Source organism: Thalassophryne amazonica, chromosome 7 (genome assembly GCF_902500255.1).
Source record: "Thalassophryne amazonica chromosome 7, fThaAma1.1, whole genome shotgun sequence".
In the NCBI taxonomy this organism is placed as follows: domain Eukaryota; kingdom Metazoa; phylum Chordata; class Actinopteri; order Batrachoidiformes; family Batrachoididae; genus Thalassophryne; species Thalassophryne amazonica.
In genome coordinates, this window is record NC_047109.1 from 69,573,762 (window position 1) to 69,594,142 (window position 20,381).

Here is a 20,381-nt window from a genome sequence, read left to right on the forward strand (position 1 = left end):
TCACCATGGACTGTGATGTTTGCTGATGACACTGTGATCTCGTGAGAGCATGTTAATTTGGCACAAATCACCATGTACATGCTTTGTATGTGGTTTTAATTTTGTAGACATAGTGTGCAATAAGGGAGCAGCCGAAGGGACTTACTAGTGTGGGAGAATAAATGTATTTAAACTGTCTTTATGAAGAAAACAGCCAAGTATTTTACTGTGGCTACATTGAACCAGAGTTTAAGTTGCATATGGCAAGAAATCAACCATGTAAAGGAAAAAACAATCAAACTGGAGTATCAGTTGCATTTATTTTTGTAAAACATATTTCACAAAAATATCACAAAAATAAAAAAACTGTAACACTCAGGAAAGAATATTCAGTCACACACTAGCATGAAGATCACTGGGTAAACATCTTTCATGCTTCTGGTTGCAATGTGCTCAAAATGTACCAAGCTGTGTATTTTTTGACATAAGTTGCACGGGATTTACCTAACTATAAAAGATGTCTCCAGACAGCTACTTATGGTCTGGAAAATACAGTAACTGCAAAAGTTGACAATGAAGCATGAAAACTCAGATCCAGAGAATCATTTCCATCATGAAAACTATTAAGATTCAAAAAGGACACATGCATAAGGAATACACCAAAGGTTGGACACACCACAGACATGGTAAATATTTCAACAAACACTGCTTCTCTGGTGCATCCATCAGGATCATATTATAGCAGACTTGATGAACTGAAAAGAAAAAAGAGAGAGCGAAATAAGCATAATACAATTTGCCTCAAAGCCACAACCTGGCATTTGATTTTGATCACGATGATTTACTCCTACAAATAGAGTTTACATCACAACACTAGTTGTTAGTAATTGATATAGAGAAGAGGTGCTGCACTTGAGTGGAATGTGGTTTGTACGGCTGCATCAATGCAAACCCATAAGGGGGATGACTGGTGTTGTTGGAATAATGGCTTCTTCGTTCAAGTGGAGGGTCCACCACCTCTAAATCAATCAGCCTTGAAGGTCAGAATTTGTGTGCAGGTGGTGCTGAGTATTGATGCCACTGATGCCTTTCATGAATCAAGCCTTTTCAACAAAAGCGCTTGCTTGCAGTATAACAACTTTGCTTAACACCAGATAGGTTCTACAGAGATTCCTTCAACCACCATTTGTTGGGTGCCCACCTTATTTTCAGAAGGGCCATTAGTCAGAAAAGCAGTTGGGTTTCACAGTAGAAAAACCTCTGAACATTAACAGTGAAAAAATAGAAAATGTAGAAAAAGTACAGCTTTATTTAAAATATAATTCAAAAATAAAAGAAACACCAGCCTTCAATGAGTAGCATGCATATGAACATGTACTTTTCTCAACACTGAAAGTAGAGGAACTGCACAGAAGTCTACAAACAAACCATTAACGACAGCTACATTAGCCAACAACACAGATTCCGTAACACCTTTTGTAGTAACATTATTACTGTGAACTGTTGCACAGTGTTTAGTGGCAAAAATAAAGTCTTTGAAAAACATATACATGAACAAAGTCAGTGGTGGGCACAGTTCATCTAATCCGATAACAGATAATTATCAAAGCTAATGCTTTTGTTAGCGGATTAGCTTTTCAGATGAGTTTTAAAACCATCGGACTGATAAAACTTTCAGTCCAATAACATTTTTTATTTATTTATTTTTTTTTGCTGGTAAAGTGAGCAAACCCTAAAATCAAAATTTTAGTCCGTCTTATGTGTTTGTAGTAGACTGGCTGACTGTCGCTTGCTGATGATGTGATCATTAAGTGCATTAACATGATTGGCCGATTGATTGGTCAACGCAGGGAAAATTGTGGGTAGTGTAGTTCAGGGTCACTTTGGAAGTGAGTGAGTCCGCTGCGTAGAAAAACAAAACAGACTAATTTTAACATTATTTTATTTCTTTGTGGCTGTAATTTAATCGCCAAGACTCTGTGGGAGAGAGGAGCTCTCACAGCACAGCTGTGTGTATACAGAGGGACTTTTCTTCACGTTTAGACACTGTTTTGGATATTAAAAAAAGGACGCTTTATGTGGATTATTTATTCAGATGAATCCCGCTGAAACCAACAGTAAGAATTTATATTTACTATGTGTATTTTACTCTGCCAATCAATGCATTAATGGACATATTTCAGTTGTTTAATCCGCAGGGTTGAAAGCGTGTGAAAAAAGCAACAGCTTTTTAGTTCGTGAATGACAGTGTATCTAATACCAAATTAAACTGTCACTTCTAATACTGTGTTTTACTGCTTTTGAAAGATGATGACAGTGTTTGGGGTTTTATTTTTTATTCATTAATTTTTCATGTGTTCTTATGTGTTTGTGATCCTTGAATTTACCCAGCAGCGAAAAGTGAAAGTGAAACTGGTTTATCAGAAGCCAACAGTGTAATGATGAATCAGTTTGCCCACCACTGAACAAAAGACACGTTTTTCTGACAACCAGGCCTTCTGAAAAAGGGGCAGACTCCAATTTTGCTGCTGCAGATTGAATGAAAATTTTGAGCTTTCAAAATGTACATTAAACTAATACAAAAGTTACATTTTCCATCCTTAGCGTAAACTCACCTGCTCAAAGGAAAAGCTGGCAATTTGACAGTCACAAGGCAGGTTTGTCAGGTGTTCATAGAAACGATCTGAGATAAGAGACACTTGTTTAAAGCCTAAATTTGACATAATCATTATCCAAAATACTCACCACTTTCAAATAGTCAATTCACCAATGTGCACAAAAGATGTGAATATATAAAAATTCCAAACAGCAAATGCCTGTACACCAATTTTGTTACATTTTACAGAATTCTTTCCAAAAGACTGACACACCAATGCACAGCGCAACTTGTCTGCTGCACCATCACCTTCTGGCAAACTGCAACTAAAATGTTACTGTGGTGGTGTACAAATACAAAACTATGGAACAGAATGTAAATTTACAGTACTATAGGAAAGAGATGTTTTACCAATATACCAATGCTTCACCATCTACCATCATGAGTCAAGTAATTTTGCTAAAAGTTAAGTTCATCTCCAGCACTGAATGTTTTCATGTTGGCCATTTGACTACTTGTGCTTTTAATGGCCATGTAAAGCGTAGTAGTAGTCAAATCCTATCCTAAACCCCCTAAGGTTATCAGGATAGTTCCAAAAGAACTAAAGATACCTCCTGTTGCAACACTCCACAGTTAATTACACTGATAACTTGTATTCATTATGTCAGCTTCTTGTTTAAGATATAAAGTCTACTGTTTAGAGTATCAGGTTTGCTGCTATGTGCTGTCCACAAAAAGTGCATTTTGCTTAGGGCCCCTTCACACATAGTGTGAAGTTTGGTCAAAGTGCGTGTGAAGCAGGAATCGTGTGCAAAACGTGTAAAATCGTCCCTGCCTCGAACGCTTCGTACACCTGTTGCTACATCTATTCGCGCACACTAGCAGCTGAATGACAGAGTATGTGCTGTGCGAACCCATTGATCCCTCTCGCGGCAGGTGTCGGCCAAATTCCAGCTGACACGCACGAACGTCTAACACAGCTCGCATGGTATTTAGAAAATGCGTGGCACAACAACAGTCTGCAGACAATCACTGTCGTGCTGGCAGTGAAATTTGTCTAAGTTCCCCACAAGTGTGGCTTTGGTGTGTGTGCTGAACTGACAGGAGGAATGTCCACCGACAGAAGCAGCTGTGGAGATCTGTCATTCTGGACATCCCAGCTGAACAACACGTATTGTGTTTGGACAGACATGGACTAACAACTGCCCACTGTGATGCGCGTGTGTTTGTTTGCTGTCATCACGTGGACATAAATAAAAACATATATCGCTGTGGTGATATATATGCTGTGGGCTGCAGCGTGTGCGTGCTCCCTCGCTGCAGCCCACTGACAAGCTGCCCCCAGGTTGAAACGGACCGTCAGATCAGAACATGCAGCGGGCCATCTGACTTTTACGTCACCCACGTGAGCTCTGTTCCATATGATGCAGTGTCAGTTCTGGCACACTGTCCACAAGACACACGCATGGGCCGGCTGGACACACACCAGCAGATGTGGACATGACTGTATGTCTGTGACCATGGGTCATCTACAGAGGAACACACGGATCATATTTGTACTGCCCACTTGATAAGAGGGATTCAATATAAAAAGCTGTGTTTTTTATGGTATATGGTTTTATTTTTTTAAATACATCCAACTCATGGTTGATTTCAGACATTTTCCCCACACCATTTACAGGCCAGTGACAGTAGCTCAGTGGTAAAGTTTTGGGCTGACAATCAGTAAAGTGTAGGTATGAATCCCATGGGTGGTATTTTTGTTTTTATTTAATCCACATCAGCAGCGCGATGTGGTTCCACAGGTACCAGCTGGTTTTTATTTTTTATTTACGCCATATCAGCGGCGTGATGTGGTGCACCTCGCAGTGTGTTCCTGCTCGAAAGACACTGTTGCATGCACGAACCCTCGCACCGTGATTGTGCTCGCCTGCCCATCGGTGCATTGTTTCATGGAGTGCTAATTCAAACTGTTTGTGCTGTTTTGCTGTATTCGACCAAACTTCGCACTATGTGAAGGGGCCTTTAACAGTGTGTTTGTATTTTTTTTTGGGGGGGGGGGGCAAGAAAAGTCGATTTTGGGAATTTTGGGTAAATTGTTACTGCTCAGCGATGTCCAGTGACATGGAAAAGTTCACTGATCCTTACTTTGCTGTGTTCTTTGGGGAATCAATGGACACGGTGATTGCAGCAGCTGAGAAGTTATTTGGGTTTGTGTCTGTCTTGGACTAAGATAGACTAGATGTTTATTGTCATTGCATTTCTGCACTGAATTTCTGGTGGTACTTCCCAAACAGCTATACACAAAAAAACAACATGACAGCAGCTTTAAAAAACAATGAACAGCAAGACCTTGTTAAAATACTAACAACAAAAAACCAAAACAACAAAAGGTGCTTTAATAAATTTTATGTTGCCTAATGCTCAGTGAGGTAGGATAGATTTAGATATGTAAACTTACTTATTTACTGCACATGTGCATTGCACATTAGGGGAGGTGACGGTCTAGTGGTTAAGGTGTTGGGCTTGAGTCCAGAAGATTATGGGTTCAAATCCCCACCTGACTGGAAAATCACTAAGGGCCCTTGGGCAAGGCCTTTAATCCCCTATTGCTCCTGGTGTGTAGTGAGCGCCTTGTATGGCAGCACCCTGACATTGGGATGAATGTGAGGCATAATTGTAAAGCGCTTTGAGCATCTGATGCAGATGGAAAAGCGCTATATAAATGCAGTCCATTTACCATTTACATGTCCATATCCGTTACTGAATGTTTCTGTGAGGGGGACGGGGTGGGGTGATGGAGGTTAGAGTCCTAAGTAGTGACAACTGAGAAGTAGCGCCATTTATGAAGTTGGGCGGAGGTTATGTTTTCACCCCTGTTTGTGAACAGCCTGGCACGAATTCTTATGTATCGTTATGAAATTTTGACAGAGTATTTCTATCCTGATAGGCAAGAACTGATTCAATTTTTCAAGCCTGGGTCAAAGGTCAAACTCAGGAAAAATCCAATCCTTTAACATTGATTATAAAAAAGATCAAATTTCTTTCATATTTGAAATTATCGACTGACAAAGTTTGATCTGGATTACAGATTTTGTGGCCAAATAAATTTAACATTGAAAACCCCATTTAAGGTATATTTTAATCAAACATGCCCCAATTACTCTCATATTTGAAAGTGAGGTGCAGACTGGCACTCACTATCGCCTGACAAAGATCTGGATTGTGGACATTTGAATTTAATATTGAAAAGCCCATTTAGTGTGCATTTTGCATTATATCTCAATCAAATGTGCCTCAGTCAGTCTCATTTGTGACATGAAGTGCAAACTGGCACTCTCAATGAATAAACTAAGTTTGATCCCATCTGATCCATATTGCAGATATTTGATTTTAACATTGAAAAACCATTTTGATCTATATTTTGTATTATATGAAAAGGCACTTCTAACAGGACTATGACCTTGAAAATCTTTTCCAAGCTCTAGCTGAAGTTTGCTTTTAGAAATTTTCTGTTTAGTTTTAATGTTTCTTCGTTTTATATTTTTGTTTTGTAGTAGTTTATTTTGTTGTTGTACTTTTATTTTCCACAACACCTCAGAGCTTTTGAATAAATAACGTGTTGTGCTTGTACTGCAATGATCATTACAAAACATTCTCCTTGACCTCGTGTGCTAGGTCAACTGGTTTCCGTTACCTTTCAGGATTTGAAGTTTGGTCAATACAGCCACGAACTCGTCATAGTTGATCCCACCTTTAGGGTGGTATATGTACCACAGAGCTCTGAAGGTTGCATCATCTAAAACAAAGTCTGCGTGATTTAAAACACAAACACACACACACACACACACACACACACACACACACACACACACACACACACACACACACACACACACACACACACACACACACACACACACACACACACACACACACACACATCAAGATCAACATTAAAATGAAAGTTCATACATTTGCTACAAGACAAAATGAATTAGGCTCTCTCAGACATGATGTCCAAAGTCAGTTAATCCAATTTAATCTTAAGGTCCAATCCCAATACTTGATTGGGCTGAATTTATCCACTGCTGCAGTTTGTGGCAGGTTCTCCAGTGAAGTTCACATAAACAGTACATCTGATGCTGTAAGGATGCAGATAGGCCCACAGTCATCTCCAACTGTAACAATGTGGCTGATGCACATGGAAAATTCTGCACATGGAAAAAGAGCACTATATGTAATAAACGATAGTGGTATCTTATTTTCTAATTATATTTTCTCATACTGCAAATTTTCATGGCACAATTTGATTGCAAAGTATGATGGGCACTTATTAGGATCTGACACTGAAAAAAGGACTTGCTGAGTGCGCTTGACTCAGACAAGTCAACTTGTTCCTTAAACTGAGTTACTGTATGTGACTGAAATCCTTTCTTTCCCGCACCTCTGACAGTTAGCCAAAAATGCAAGATTACTTAAGTCATGTGAAGTAAATAAACCTGAGAAATGGGCTGCATTTTATAGTGCTTTTCCATCTGAATCAGAAGCTTAAGGTGCTTTACATTGCCTCACATTCACACAGATGTCAGGGTGCTGCCAGGCAAGGTGCTCAACTACACACCAGGAGCAAATGGGGGATTAAAGACCCTGCCCACAAGCCCTTGGTGATTTTCCAGTTTGGCTGGGGCTTGAACTGAGGATCCTCTGGTCTCAAGCCCAACGCTTAACAGCTGGACCATCACCCCCTACAATACTGATTTGCTTGTTTTAGCCCACTTTTTAAGTGGGCTGTCCTGCCTGATGGGAATCCACATTGCATTGAGAATGGGCATGAGTGGTCTTGATCTGGGAACCTTCTGTTTGGAAAGCAAGTGCACTCACCACTTGGGTCTCTTTGCTGCTCAAACACGCATGCACGCACGCATGCACGCACGCATGCACGCACACACACACACACACACACACACACACACACACACACACACACACACACACACACACACACACACACACACACACACACACACACACACACACACACACACACACACACACAAAACAAAACCACTATGCCATAAGCCATCTGCAGGCATGAAGAGCTACACGAAGTCTCTCTTTTTTTTTTTGGAAGTATCATGGACTACATCATCCCACCTCTGAGCCATGAGTCTGCATTTGTGTCCACCTGGCTGCTGTGCCATGTCATCACAGTTCCTGACATATACAGGCATTGAAGGATTACTGTTAGCAGGTTTATGTCAAAACTACTGCACATATTTTGATGGAATTTTCACCACAGATATATATTAGGCCAGTGATTTTCAACCTTTTTTGAGCCGCGGCACCCTTTTTATATTTACAAAATCCTGCGGCACACCACCAACCAAAATAATATTATAAGGCTATTACCTCTGGTTTTGCGCAAAACCCAATTATCGCAATAGAAAATCAATACAGAAAACACCGCATTTCGAAAATCCTCAAGCATTTTGCGCTCTGATCTCAAGTAGGGCTGTCACGATTAGAAATTTCTGGAGACGATTAATTGTCAGACAAATAATTGCGATTGACGAATATATTGTCTATTTTTTTCTTTTTTTTCCCCTTCTTTATATTCTACTATTGTAGTATAATTACACAACTCTGGAAGAACGTTTGGCTTCTGTGAGTGGAGAAACTGGGAATGGTGCAACATTTTTATTTTTATCTTCATTTTACATACAGTCCCAACTTTTTCTGGTTTGTGGTTGTTTCTGTTGCATTTCTGAAATTGTTTCTCCTCATCAGTCACGTTTTGTGCTTAAACACTGCATTAAGCTCAAGATTGAACAAATAAATACCTTTGGAAAATAACAGCTGTTAAAGTTCAGAGTTCTCACCTGCTTTTTGTGATCTCTGCGTCTGAACATTTTTTTTTTTTTGTGGCTCAGTTCATTCATATATTCTCATTTTTTAAATATGTTTTTAAAGATATTTGACCGTTTATTTCATCTCATGATCTCATAAATTCAGCATACGACGCGCACATGGTGTGAACAGGACGGTAACAGCAGAATCACACCTTTAGAGAAAGTTCAGAGAGAAGTAAAGGCAGCTTCACGTTTCCGTTTTGTTAACGTTCACTCGGGTTAAAATCCTCTCTCTGCTCCGCGCTCGCTGCGCACTGAACCTGCATTCAGGAATCTCCCTCACCCACCCCCTCCCTCGCAGTATGCAGCCTGTTAACCGACAGCTCCGCATTTTAGACGGCTTTTGAAGAAGACGGCACTGTTTTAATCGGTCGTCAGCCTCCTTGTTATTGTCCCGCCGTAAGACGAGAGCGAGGCTGCAGCACGTTTGACATCAGATTCTGAGTCGTTTTATGCTTTGTGGATAAAATAAATAATTCACGGTAATCGCGAATATGAAAAATAATCGCGAATATGAAAAATACCCACGGCACCCCTGACGATCGATCACGGCACCCTAGGGTGCCGCGGCACCCCGGTTGAGAATCACTGTATTAGGCCATGGAAGACTTCGTTAAATTTTAGAGGTGAGCTGGATCCAAATCCGGATTCTGGATCAAGATATCTCTTTGTATACAGTGGGGAAAATAAGTATTTGACCCCCCTCTCAGTTTTGCAGGTACACTTCAACTGTGAGAGACAGAATCTAAAAAAAAAAAAAAAAAAAAAAATCCAGAAAATCACATTGTATGATTTTTAAATAATTAATTTGCATTTGTTGCATAAAATCAGTATTTGAACCCCTACCAACCAGCAAGAATTCTGGCTCTAACAGACCTGTTAATTTTTCTTTAATAAGCCCTCTTATTCTGCACTCTTTACCTGTATTAATTGCTCCCGAACTTGTTACCTGTATAAAAGACACCTGCTCACACACTCAGTCAATCACACTCCAACCTGTCCACCATAGCCAAGACCAAAGAGCTGTCTAAGGACACCAGGGACAAAACTGTAGACCTGCACAAGGCTGGGATGGACTACAGGACAACAGGCAAGCAGCTTGGTAGAAGACAACAACTGTTATGATTATTTATTAGAAAGTAGAAGAAACACAAGATGACTGTCAACCTCCCTCGGTCTGGGATTCCATGCAAGATCTCACTTTGTGGGGTAAGGATGATTCTGAGAAAGCTCAGAACTACACAGGGGGACCTGGTCAATGACCTGAAGAGAGCTGGGACCACAGTCAAAGACTACATTAGTAACACATGATGCTGTCATGGTTTAAAATCCTGCAGGGCAGCAAGGTCCCCCTGCTCAAGCCAGCACATGTCCAGGCCCATTTGAAGTTCACCAGTGACCATCTGGATGATCCAGAGGAGGCATGGGAGAAGGTCATGTGGTCAAATGAGACCAGAATTGAATCAACTCCACTTACCATGTTTAGAGGATGAGAACAACCCCAAGAAAACCATCCCAACCTTGAACCATGGGGGTGGAAACATCATACTCTGGGGGTGCTCTTCTGCAATGGGGACAGGACGACTGCACTGTATTGAAGGGAGGACACATGGGGTCATGTATTGTGAGATTTTTAGCAAACAACCTCCTTCCCTCAGTAAGAGCATTGAAGATGGGTCATGGCTGGGTCTTCCAGCATGACAATGACCCCAAACACACAGTCAGGGCAACTAAGGAGGGGCTCCGTAAGTAGCATTTCAAGGTCCTGGAGTGGCCTGGCCAGTCTCCAGACCTGAACTCAATAGAAAATCTTTGGAGGGAGCTGAAACTCTAAACCTGAAAGATTTGGAGAAGATCTGTATGGAGGAGTGGACCAAAATCCCTGTTGCAATGTGTGAAAACTTGGTCAAGAACTATAGGAAGTGTCTGACCTCTGTAATGGCAGACAAATGTTTCTGTACCAATCGTTAAGCTCTGTCTAGGGGATCAAATACTTATTAGGCTTTGAAGGATTACGTCAAAACTACTTCACAGATTCTCACCATATTTTCACCATGGATACATATTAGGCAATGGAAGACTCCATTAAATTTTGGAGGTGATCCGGATCTTAATCCAGATTCTGGATCAAGATTTCTCTTTATATAGGTTTGAAGGATTTCTTCAAAACTACTTCACGGATTCTCACCAAATTTGCACCACAGATAGATATTAGGGCATGGAAGACTCCACTGAATTTTTGAGGTGATCCAGATCTGGATTCTGGATCAAGATTTCCCTTTATATAGGTTTAAAGGATTTATTCAAAACTACTTCACGGTTTCTCATCAAATTTGCACCACAGATACATATTAGGCCATGAAATACTCCACTGATCCGGATTGGCGGACGTCAGAAATTTCTGTTTGCTCTTGTTGTTATTGTTTTTGGGCTTGCGTGTTGTGCACCATTGTTGTGTTTTGAAATTTTAGTTCACTGATTAATTTTCCACGCTTTTTTGCATATTTGCCATCATGTGTATATGTATGTATGTATGTATATATGTGTATATATGTATATATACTCAACAAAAATATAAACGCAACACTTTTGGTTTTGCTCCCATTTTATATGAGATGAACTCAAAGATCTAAAACTTTTTCCACATACACAGTATCACCATTTCCCTCAAATATTGTTCACAAACCAGTCTAAATCTGTGATAGTGAGCACTTCTCCTTTGCTGAGATAATCCATCCCACCTCACAGGTGTGCCATATCAAGATGCTGATTAGACACCATGATTAGTGCACAGGTGTGCCTTAGACTGCCCACAATAAAAGGCCACTCTGAAAGGTGCAGTTTTGTTTTATTGGGGGGGGATACCAGTCAGTATCTGGTGTGACCACCATTTGCCTCATGCAGTGCAACACATCTCCTTCACATCATCCGTGAAGAAAACACCTCTCCAACGTGCCAAATGCCAGCGAATGTGAGCATTTGCCCACTCAAGTCGGTTACGATGACAAACTGGAGTCAGGTCGAGACCCCGATGAGGACGACGAGCATGCAGATGAGCTTCCCTGAGATGGTTTCTGACAGTTTGTGCAGAAATTCTTTGGTTTTGCAAACCGATTGTTTCAGCAGCTGTCCGAGTGGCTGGTCTCAGACGATCTTGGAGGTGAACATGCTGGATGTGGAGGTCCTGGGCTGGTGTGGTTACACGTGGTCTGCGGTTGTGAGGCTGGTTGGATGTACTGCCAAATTCTCTGAAACGACTTTGGAGACGGCTTATGGTAGAGACATGAACATTCAATACACGAGCAACAGCTCTGGTTGACATTCCTGCTGTCAGCATGCCAATTGCACGCTCCCTCAAATCTTGCGACATCTGTGGCATTGTGCTGTGTGATAAAACTGCACCTTTCAGAGTGGCCTTTTATTGTGGGCAGTCTAAGGCACACCTGTGCACTAATCATGGTGTCTAATCAGCATCTTGATATGGCACACCTGTGAGGTGGGATGGATTATCTCAGCAAAGGAGAAGTGCTCACTATCACAGATTTAGACTGGTTTGTGAACAATATTTGAGGGAAATGGTGATACTGTGTATGTGGAAAAAGTTTTAGATCTTTGAGTTCATCTCATACAAAATGGGAGCAAAACCAAAAGTGTTGCGTTTATATTTTTGTTGTGTATGTATCTGTGTTTATGTGTGCATGTATGTATACATTTCTTATTTTTACAGTATAAGGGGTGGGTATTTATAAGCTTTGCTTCTGCTCACACCCTTTTGGTCACACGGGTACATTGTTGAGTTGCTTTGTTATCAGCTTTTGTTATTGTTAATTTCTGTGCCAAATAAATAAATTCATTCATTCATTCGTTTGGCCTTCAAATGAACATTGCATGTGGAATTTACAAATGTTGGACAGTGAATCTAGACTTTTAGAGCTATTGTTTCATGGGTCAGAGTGTTAATTTTGGAAGAATGTGCGATGCCAGCATCCACAACTCTATATGTGTCTTTTTATTACCACGAGCAGATAAAGACTTCTTCATTTGGGCTTCATTCACAGATGGCGGGATCCTGCTCTCATAGCTCTCCACGTACTCCCGTCTTATCGGAGCAACATAGAGCTCCAGTTTGAAGAACTCAACCACATCCAGATATCCAGATTTGTCTTTCTGAAATAGCTGGTTAAGAGCTCAAAATACTGAAAATGTTTATATAGCCAAACAGTTTGCAGAATTTGTCTTCTAAGGCATTCAGAAAACATTTCTTTTGCAAGGACAATTTTCAAACAGTGGAATTGTTCAACATTCATTTTTATATAATGGCTGAGTGGATCCTTGTCATTTGATTGATTTGCTTGTATCTCACATGACGATTACTCGTACCATTTGCCGTTGTGTTTCATTGAACGTGCAATAGTTCTTTCTTAGTGTGCAATTTTGGTGCTATATGAAATGTGCTATTGCACACCCCGAACCACTGTGCATGCTCACACTGTTGGGGGCAGCTTTTAGCTAAATACAGCACAGTTTTTGTTTTGCTGGCGGACGGCAATTTGAAGGAGCTAATTGATGCTTCTAATTCTTCTAACACAAAAACAAATCCACTATGCTGTAAGCCCTCTGGAGGCATGAAGAGTTGTTAGGATGAGAAGCTGGACAAATTTCTGACGTGATTTTTCACTGGACTGAGGAACTACAGGAAGTCTTTTTTTTTGGAAGTACACAAAATCAGTGGACGGCATTGCTGTCGCAATTTTGGACTCCAATTTAAAGTTCATGTTGGACTGTTAAACACCTAACACCAAAATGTAAGTCCCTTTTCTGTTGTTTATGAATTAAGAAAATATCAAATGACAAGGATCTATTTTAGCTGTTATATAAAACAAATAATGACAGTTTTTTTTTTCATTCTTTCAATGGAACTAATATTTAATTCGGTGGAAGCTGGAATGTTCATATTCAACTCAGCTTCATCTCTTTGAATATGAATATTCCATCTTTCACCTCATGAAATATTCGTAGCATTAAACTCATAAACATTCTAGGGCTGAAATAATTAGTCGAGTAACTTGAATAATTCGATTACAAAAAATGTTTGAGGCAAATTCTGTGCCTCGAAGCTCCATTTAATGTTGTAGTACATATGCCAGGCCTGTGTGTGGTGCTATAACGCCCCCCCCAAAAAAACAGAAGAACACTCGAGCATGCGCATAAGCCGTGTAAGAGTGAATCAACGTAAGACCAAAAGCTACAGCTTTCCAACACGACACACAGAGTAAAATAAAGCCTGAGGGTTCACACTGATCATCTGAATGCGCTGCACATTTAAAGCGAAGCAGTGTGTTTGTCTGTTTTTAAAAACCACTAGGTTTCACTGGATGTGCTCCGCTCTGCGTGCGCCTTAAGTCAAGTTTTCATCAACAGGGTGCAGAGCAGATTTATCAGTGTGGCTTTTGTGGAAAAGCTACACTCCAGGATTTACCCAAACTGACTCCAACAATTTACCCAAACTGACTCCAAATATGACTAAATGAAGTACTTTATTTATTTTCGGAAATGTGCTCAGTTATCAAAACAGTACATGAAAAGCAAATGACACTTGGCTTTGCAGAGGTACAGTGGGATGCACTGTTGCCTCATCAGGGCTCGTAACATCACCCCCCCCCCCCCCAAAATTGCCAGTACTCACAAACGTACTTAAACATCTCTTGTTTTATTGTTTCAGCATTCTAAAGAGACAGCGAGACAGAGGAGGGAAGGAGAGAGAGCACCTCATGTACTGTTTTGAGAATGAAGCGCAATTCTGAAAATAAATAAAAGTACTTCATTTAGTCATGTAGAGTCAGTTTAGGTAAATTGTTGGAGTCAGTTTGGGTAAATCATCGCACCACTGTGCTCATATTCAAATGCAGCCTGACTGACTGAGGATTACACCGACCGCCTGCACAGGGAGTGCTGATCTCCTGACACAGGGAAAGATCCAAAACTTGTAAAGATGTGAAAAAATAAATAATTAGGAAAAAAGAAAGGGATACACTAAATTTGACAATCTGCGTGATGGTGCAGCGACATTGTGCCATTGCTTAGGACCCCTTCACACATAACACGACTGAAGCCAACTAGCACACGAAGGAGGAATTGCATGCCATTCGTGAAAGATTGGAGCTACTTCTAACACCTGCCTCTTACACCTGTCTCTACAACTATTTGTGCACACCAGCGGCTGAAAGAGAGAGAGTGCTTTGTGAAAGCCCATTCGATCCCTCTGGCCATTCATGCTGTCAGCACGAAAATAGTGAGCAGGCAATCACTTTCGAGCTGGATGTGAAATTTGTTTAAGTGCCCCACAACTGTAAAGCAACCCACATGTGGCGTGCCAGAGTGTTGGCTCCCCCTCAACACGTGCCATGCGTGTGTACCACGTGTGTGTTGCCCCCCCCTCAACACATGAGGTGTGCGTGTGTTTCGCACTCCCCCATCCACAACAAATGTGGCGTGCCGGGGGGTGGGAGCACACTTGCATGAACTGCTGATATGTATGTACCCATGGGGAGTTGCCAGCCACATCTGCTGATCGCTGGCCAGAGACTCACTGACAGCTGCAAATGACAGATCAGTGCACACGACATGTCACATTAAAACACAGAGACCACAACCAGGACAAGTATATTAATAAGTACTACACTAACTACATACACAAATACATAACAAATAACTTAAAAAAAATGATCACATAACACAGAAACAGAGAGTGTCACATTGGTGTGTGCACTAAATGGACAGGGGGCGTGGCCGCTGACAGCAGCAGCTGTTGAGCTCTCTGGTTCTGGACGTCACGGCTGGAGAACACGTACCGTGTTTTGATGGACATGGCCTTACAACTGTCCACTGTGACACACGTGTCTGCTTGCTGTCCTCACGTGGACATACATAAAAACATATATCACTGTTGCGATGGACTGCAGCGAGCGAGCACACAGAGTGCACATTGGCAGGCTATCCCAGGTGAAATGGACTGTCAGTAACACGCAGCGGGCAATCTGAATGTCATGTCACCCATGTGAGCTCTGTTCCACATGACGTGGTGTCTGTTTTGCGGCGCGCTGCCCACAGGACACATGTGTTTAGCTGGACGTGCCGGGCCAGCAGATGTGAACATGATAAGAGCATACTGCTTCATTCATGTCATGTCATGACTGCATGACTGTACGTCTATGACCATGGGTCATCTACAGAGGAACAGACGGTTCATACTTGTATTGTTCACTCGATAAGAGGGATTCAATAAAATGCGTTTTTTATGGTGTGTGGTTTTTTTCTTCTTCTCCACAGCAGAAGTGTGATGTGGTGCAACACGTTCCAGCTGTTTTTTTGTTCTCCACAGCAGCACAATGTGGTACATGTTCCAGTTGTATGCACTGTGTTCGTGCACGTGCAGGAGTGTACACAAAACCGTTGTGTTGTGCACACCTGTGTGATACATTCCCGGATACAAACCATCACCGGTGTGTCATGCATGCCTGTGTGACCGTATATCCCTCACGACAGCAGGTGGAATGTTTCGTGGTTCCCCATTTCGTGTTTGGTTCGCAGATATTCTTCCAGTTTCTGCGTCTTTTGTGTTATGTGTGAAGGGGTCCTTAGGGAGAGCCCTGGACTACTGATGTTGTTTAAAAACGCAAAAGTACTTTTTATCCAATTACTCGATTAATCGCCAGAATAATCAAGAGAATACTCAATTATTAAAATAACTGACAGCTGCAGTCCTAAAGCATTAATTATTTGTATACTATTAAAATAGTCCACAGTCATCAAATGCAAAAGCTGATGATTTCATAGCTTTAGTTAGCCATTTAAAATAAGACAAAGTATCAGTTTAGATAAAAACTGAGAAGAAGAAGTAAGTCTATTTTAGGACCTGAGCTCCAGTGGTGCAGGTACTTATTCCCGGATACCACAGCATGAAGTGTATAAGAGTCTACAGCCTCATTTACACTACCCGTTTAAATGTGTCCTGATGTGGGTTTAACCTGATTCCATGTAAACCTGGCATTAATGTTGTGTGGGCCGCCAGAAGAGGAGGTACTGCTGGCCCACCACCAGAGGGCGCCCTGTCTGAAGTGCGGGCTTCAGGCACTGGAGGGCGCTGCCACCTTCCAAGAGCGGCCGGGTTGACAGCTGTCACTCATCGGCTATGACAGCTGTCACCAATCATCTGCGCCTCACCCCGCATAAAAGCAGGACGACACCTCCACCACGTCGCCGAGATATCGTTCTTCCAAGGAGGTAACTCTCTCAGCCTAAGAATTCCTAAACGTTGTTCGTTGATACATTGTTTGCAGCTGTCTTCCTGAAGGACCGGCGTATGCTGCGACTGCTTCGCTCTGCATTCCGCCAGATAAGTAATTAGACAGGAGCTGCACGAGCGTGTGATTAGAGGTGGAGGTGGAATAACCACCATCCTTGTTACAGGGTGTACACACACCCACACCTGACTGTTTTTGCTCTTCGCCAGCAGTACCAGATCCGACACGCGGAGACGGTGGCCACCTGGGGAACTCGGGACCTGGCAGCTCCAGTATCCTCCTGGTTCGGTGGAGGTGGAAATCGTGTGGTTCCGGTTCTTCTCCAGACGGACGTCTCCTAACGTCAAGCCTGCCCACACGACACCTTTATTAATTGACCTTGTATTCATTCTATAATCTGCTGTGTGTAGTTGTGGCATTCACAACAGTAAAGTGTTCAAATTTAACTGCTCCTATTGTCCGTTCATTTGCGCCCCCTGTTGTGGGTCCATGTCACTACACTTTCACAACAATTAATACGGGTCTCCAGCAACAGCACTAAAATTAATTATTAAAATCTGTTATCCTGCTGAAAGCGAAGGAAGAAGCCATCTGAAAGAGCTGGAATGCTGAAAACAACAGAGAAGGAGGTATGATTTATGCAGCAGCTCTACTGTGGCCCACGGGATGAGATGTGAAGGCAAGACTGGTGTGAGAGGACTAAGACCATCACAAACTCATGTATGCGACACTAAATGTTTGTTTTAATTTGTGGAAGACTGGAGAAGCTGTCAAAATGGGAGGGGTTGTGGTTAAAAAGAAAGAATGAAGGGGAAAAAAGTATTGCAGTTTCTTTTGCTACCAGTGAGTTCCTGACCATCTCTGGAGGTGGTTTTATTTGGCTGATTGGTTCACAATCTACCCTCAGTTTCCTCAATTAAATTAGGGTGCATTTACACCTGTCACTTCATGAGGTCAAGCACTGACCACTTGCAATCTCATCACCATAAATGCATAAATACACCAGGTGTAAATGGAGGATATGACTATCCCTGGATGGGGCACTGGTCCATCACAGGTTACTTCTCCAGCCATGGCCATGACTTACTTACAGTTAGGTGGACTGGGACAATGTAGAGGAAATATCTTGTCCAAGGAGTCAGACAGGCAGTGTGAATAGGAATCAAACCCAGGTCTATGTACTCATACTCACTCATCTTCAATTGCTTTTCTGGGTTCGGGTCGCGGGGGCAACAGCTCCAGCAGGGGACCCCACACTTCCCTTTCCTGTGCCACACTGACCACCATCTCTCCATTTATTCCTGGGTCTTCCCCGGGGTCTCCTCCCATGTGGACGTGCCTGGAACACCTCCCTAGGGAGGCGCCCAGGAGGCATCCTTACCAGATGCCCGAACCACCTCAGCTGGCTCCTTTCAACAAGAAGGAGCACCGACTCTACTCCAAGCTCCCCACGGATGACCGAACTTCTCACCCTATCTCTAAGGGAGACACAAGCCGCCCTCCTGAGGAAGCCCATTTCAGCCTCTTGTACCCGCAATCTAGTTCTTTCGGTCATGACCCATGATCCAACTGAGGTACCTGATCTGCCCTAGATATCCAATAAATAAATACATTAAATATGGCTATAACTACACTCAACAAAAATATAAACGCAACACTTTTGGTTTTGCTCCCATTTTGTATGAGATGAACTCAAAGATCTAAAACTTTTTCCACATACACAATATCACCATTTCCCTCAAATATTGTTCACAAACCAGTCTAAATCTGTGATAGTGAGCACTTCTCCTTTGCTGAGATAATCCATCCCACCTCACAGGTGTGCCATATCAAGATGCTGATTAGACACCATGATTAGTGCACAGGTGTGCCTTAGACTGCCCACAATAAAAGGCCACTCTGAAAGGTGCAGTTTTATCACACAGCACAATGCCACAGATGTTGCAAGATTTGAGGGAGCATGCAATTGGCATGCTGACAGCAGGAATGTCAACCAGAGCTGTTGCTCGTGTATTGAATGTTCATTTCTCTACCATAAGCCATCTCCAAAGGCGTTTCAGAGAATTTGGCAGTACATCCAACCAGCCTCACAACCGCAGACCACGTGTAACCACACCAGCCCAGGACCTCCACATCCAGCATGTTCACCTCCAAGATCGTCTGAGACCAGCCACTCGGACACCTACTGAAACAATCGGTTTGCATAACCAAAGAATTTCTGCACAAACTATCAGAAACCATCTCAGGGAAGCTCATCTGCATGCTCGTCGTCCTCATCGGGGTCTCGACCTGACTCCAGTTCGTCGTTGTAACCGACTTCAGTGGGCAAATGCTCACATTCGCTGGCGTTTGGCACGTTGGAGAGGTGTTCTCTTCACGGATGAATCCCGGTTCACACTGTCCAGGGCAGATGGCAGACAGCGTGTGTGGCGTCATGTGGGTGAGCGGTTTTCTGATGTCAATGTTGTTGATCGAGTGGCCCATGGTGGCGGTGGGGTTATGGTATGGGCAGGCGTCTGTTATGGACGAAGAACACAGGTGCATTTTATTGATGGCATTTTGAATGCACAGAGATACCGTGACGAGATCCTGAGGCCCATTGTTGTGCCATACATCCAAGAACATCACCTCATGTTGCAGCAGGATAATGCACAGACCCATGTTGCAAGGATCTGTACACAATTCTTGGAAGCTGAAAATGTCCCAGTTCTTGCATGGCCGGCATACTCACCGGACATGTCACCCATTGAGCATGTTTGGGATGCTCTGGACCGGCGTATATGACAGCGTGTACCAGTTCCTGCCAATATCCAGCAACTTCGCACAGCCATTGAAGAGGAGTGGACCAACATTCCACAGGCCACAATTGACAACCTGATCAACTCTATGCGAAGGAGATGTGTTGCACTGCATGAGGCAAATGGTGGTCACACCAGATACTGACTGGTATCCACCGCAATAAAACAAAACTGCACCTTTCAGAGTGGCCTTTTATTGTGGGCAGTCTAAGGCACACCTGTGCACTAATCATGGTGTCTAATCAGCATCTTGATATGGCACACCTGTGAGGTGGGATGGATTATCTCAGCAAAGGAGAAGTGCTCACTATCACAGATTTAGACTGGTTTGTGAACAATATTTGAGGGAAATGGTGATATTGTGTATGCGGAAAAAGTTTTAGATCTTTGAGTTCATCTCATACAAAATGGGAGCAAAACCAAAAGTGTTGCGTTTATATTTTTGTTGAGTGTATATTCAGCCATTGTTGTTGATAAGTACTATATAGACCCCAAGCATAATTGGTACCAGTGTTTATCCTGAGATTCCACTGCAGACAGGGCACCATTCTATAGCTTGCTTTCCCAATCAAAATTGGTATCCATTTACTCCTGGGTGGACTGGGACAATGCAGATGAATACGAGGTCTGTCCATAAAGTAACGGTCCTTTTTATTTTTTTAAAAAACTATATGGATTTCATTCATATGTTTTTACGTCAGACATGCTTGAACCCTCGTGCCCATGCGTGAGTTTTTCCACTCCTGTTGGTGACATCATTCACCTGTGAGCACGCCTTGGGAAGGAGTGGTCC

The 20,381-nt window shown here is 42.4% G+C and overlaps 1 protein-coding gene across 1 annotated transcript in view; it reads right to left on the reverse strand.

The window, feature by feature from the left end:
* Positions 1-280: 280 nt before the first annotated feature.
* LOC117514108 overlaps positions 281-20,381 on the reverse strand; it is a 57,995-nt gene continuing 37,894 nt past the window's right edge. Inside the window, exons 9-12 of the mRNA XM_034174396.1 lie at positions 12,504-12,654; positions 6,273-6,386; positions 2,595-2,662; positions 281-734 (exon numbers count right to left, since the gene is read on the reverse strand). Coding sequence (XP_034030287.1) covers positions 711-734; positions 2,595-2,662; positions 6,273-6,386; positions 12,504-12,654 — 357 coding nt within the window. The 3' untranslated portion in view covers positions 281-710. The remainder of the gene's footprint in view (positions 735-2,594; positions 2,663-6,272; positions 6,387-12,503; positions 12,655-20,381) is intronic.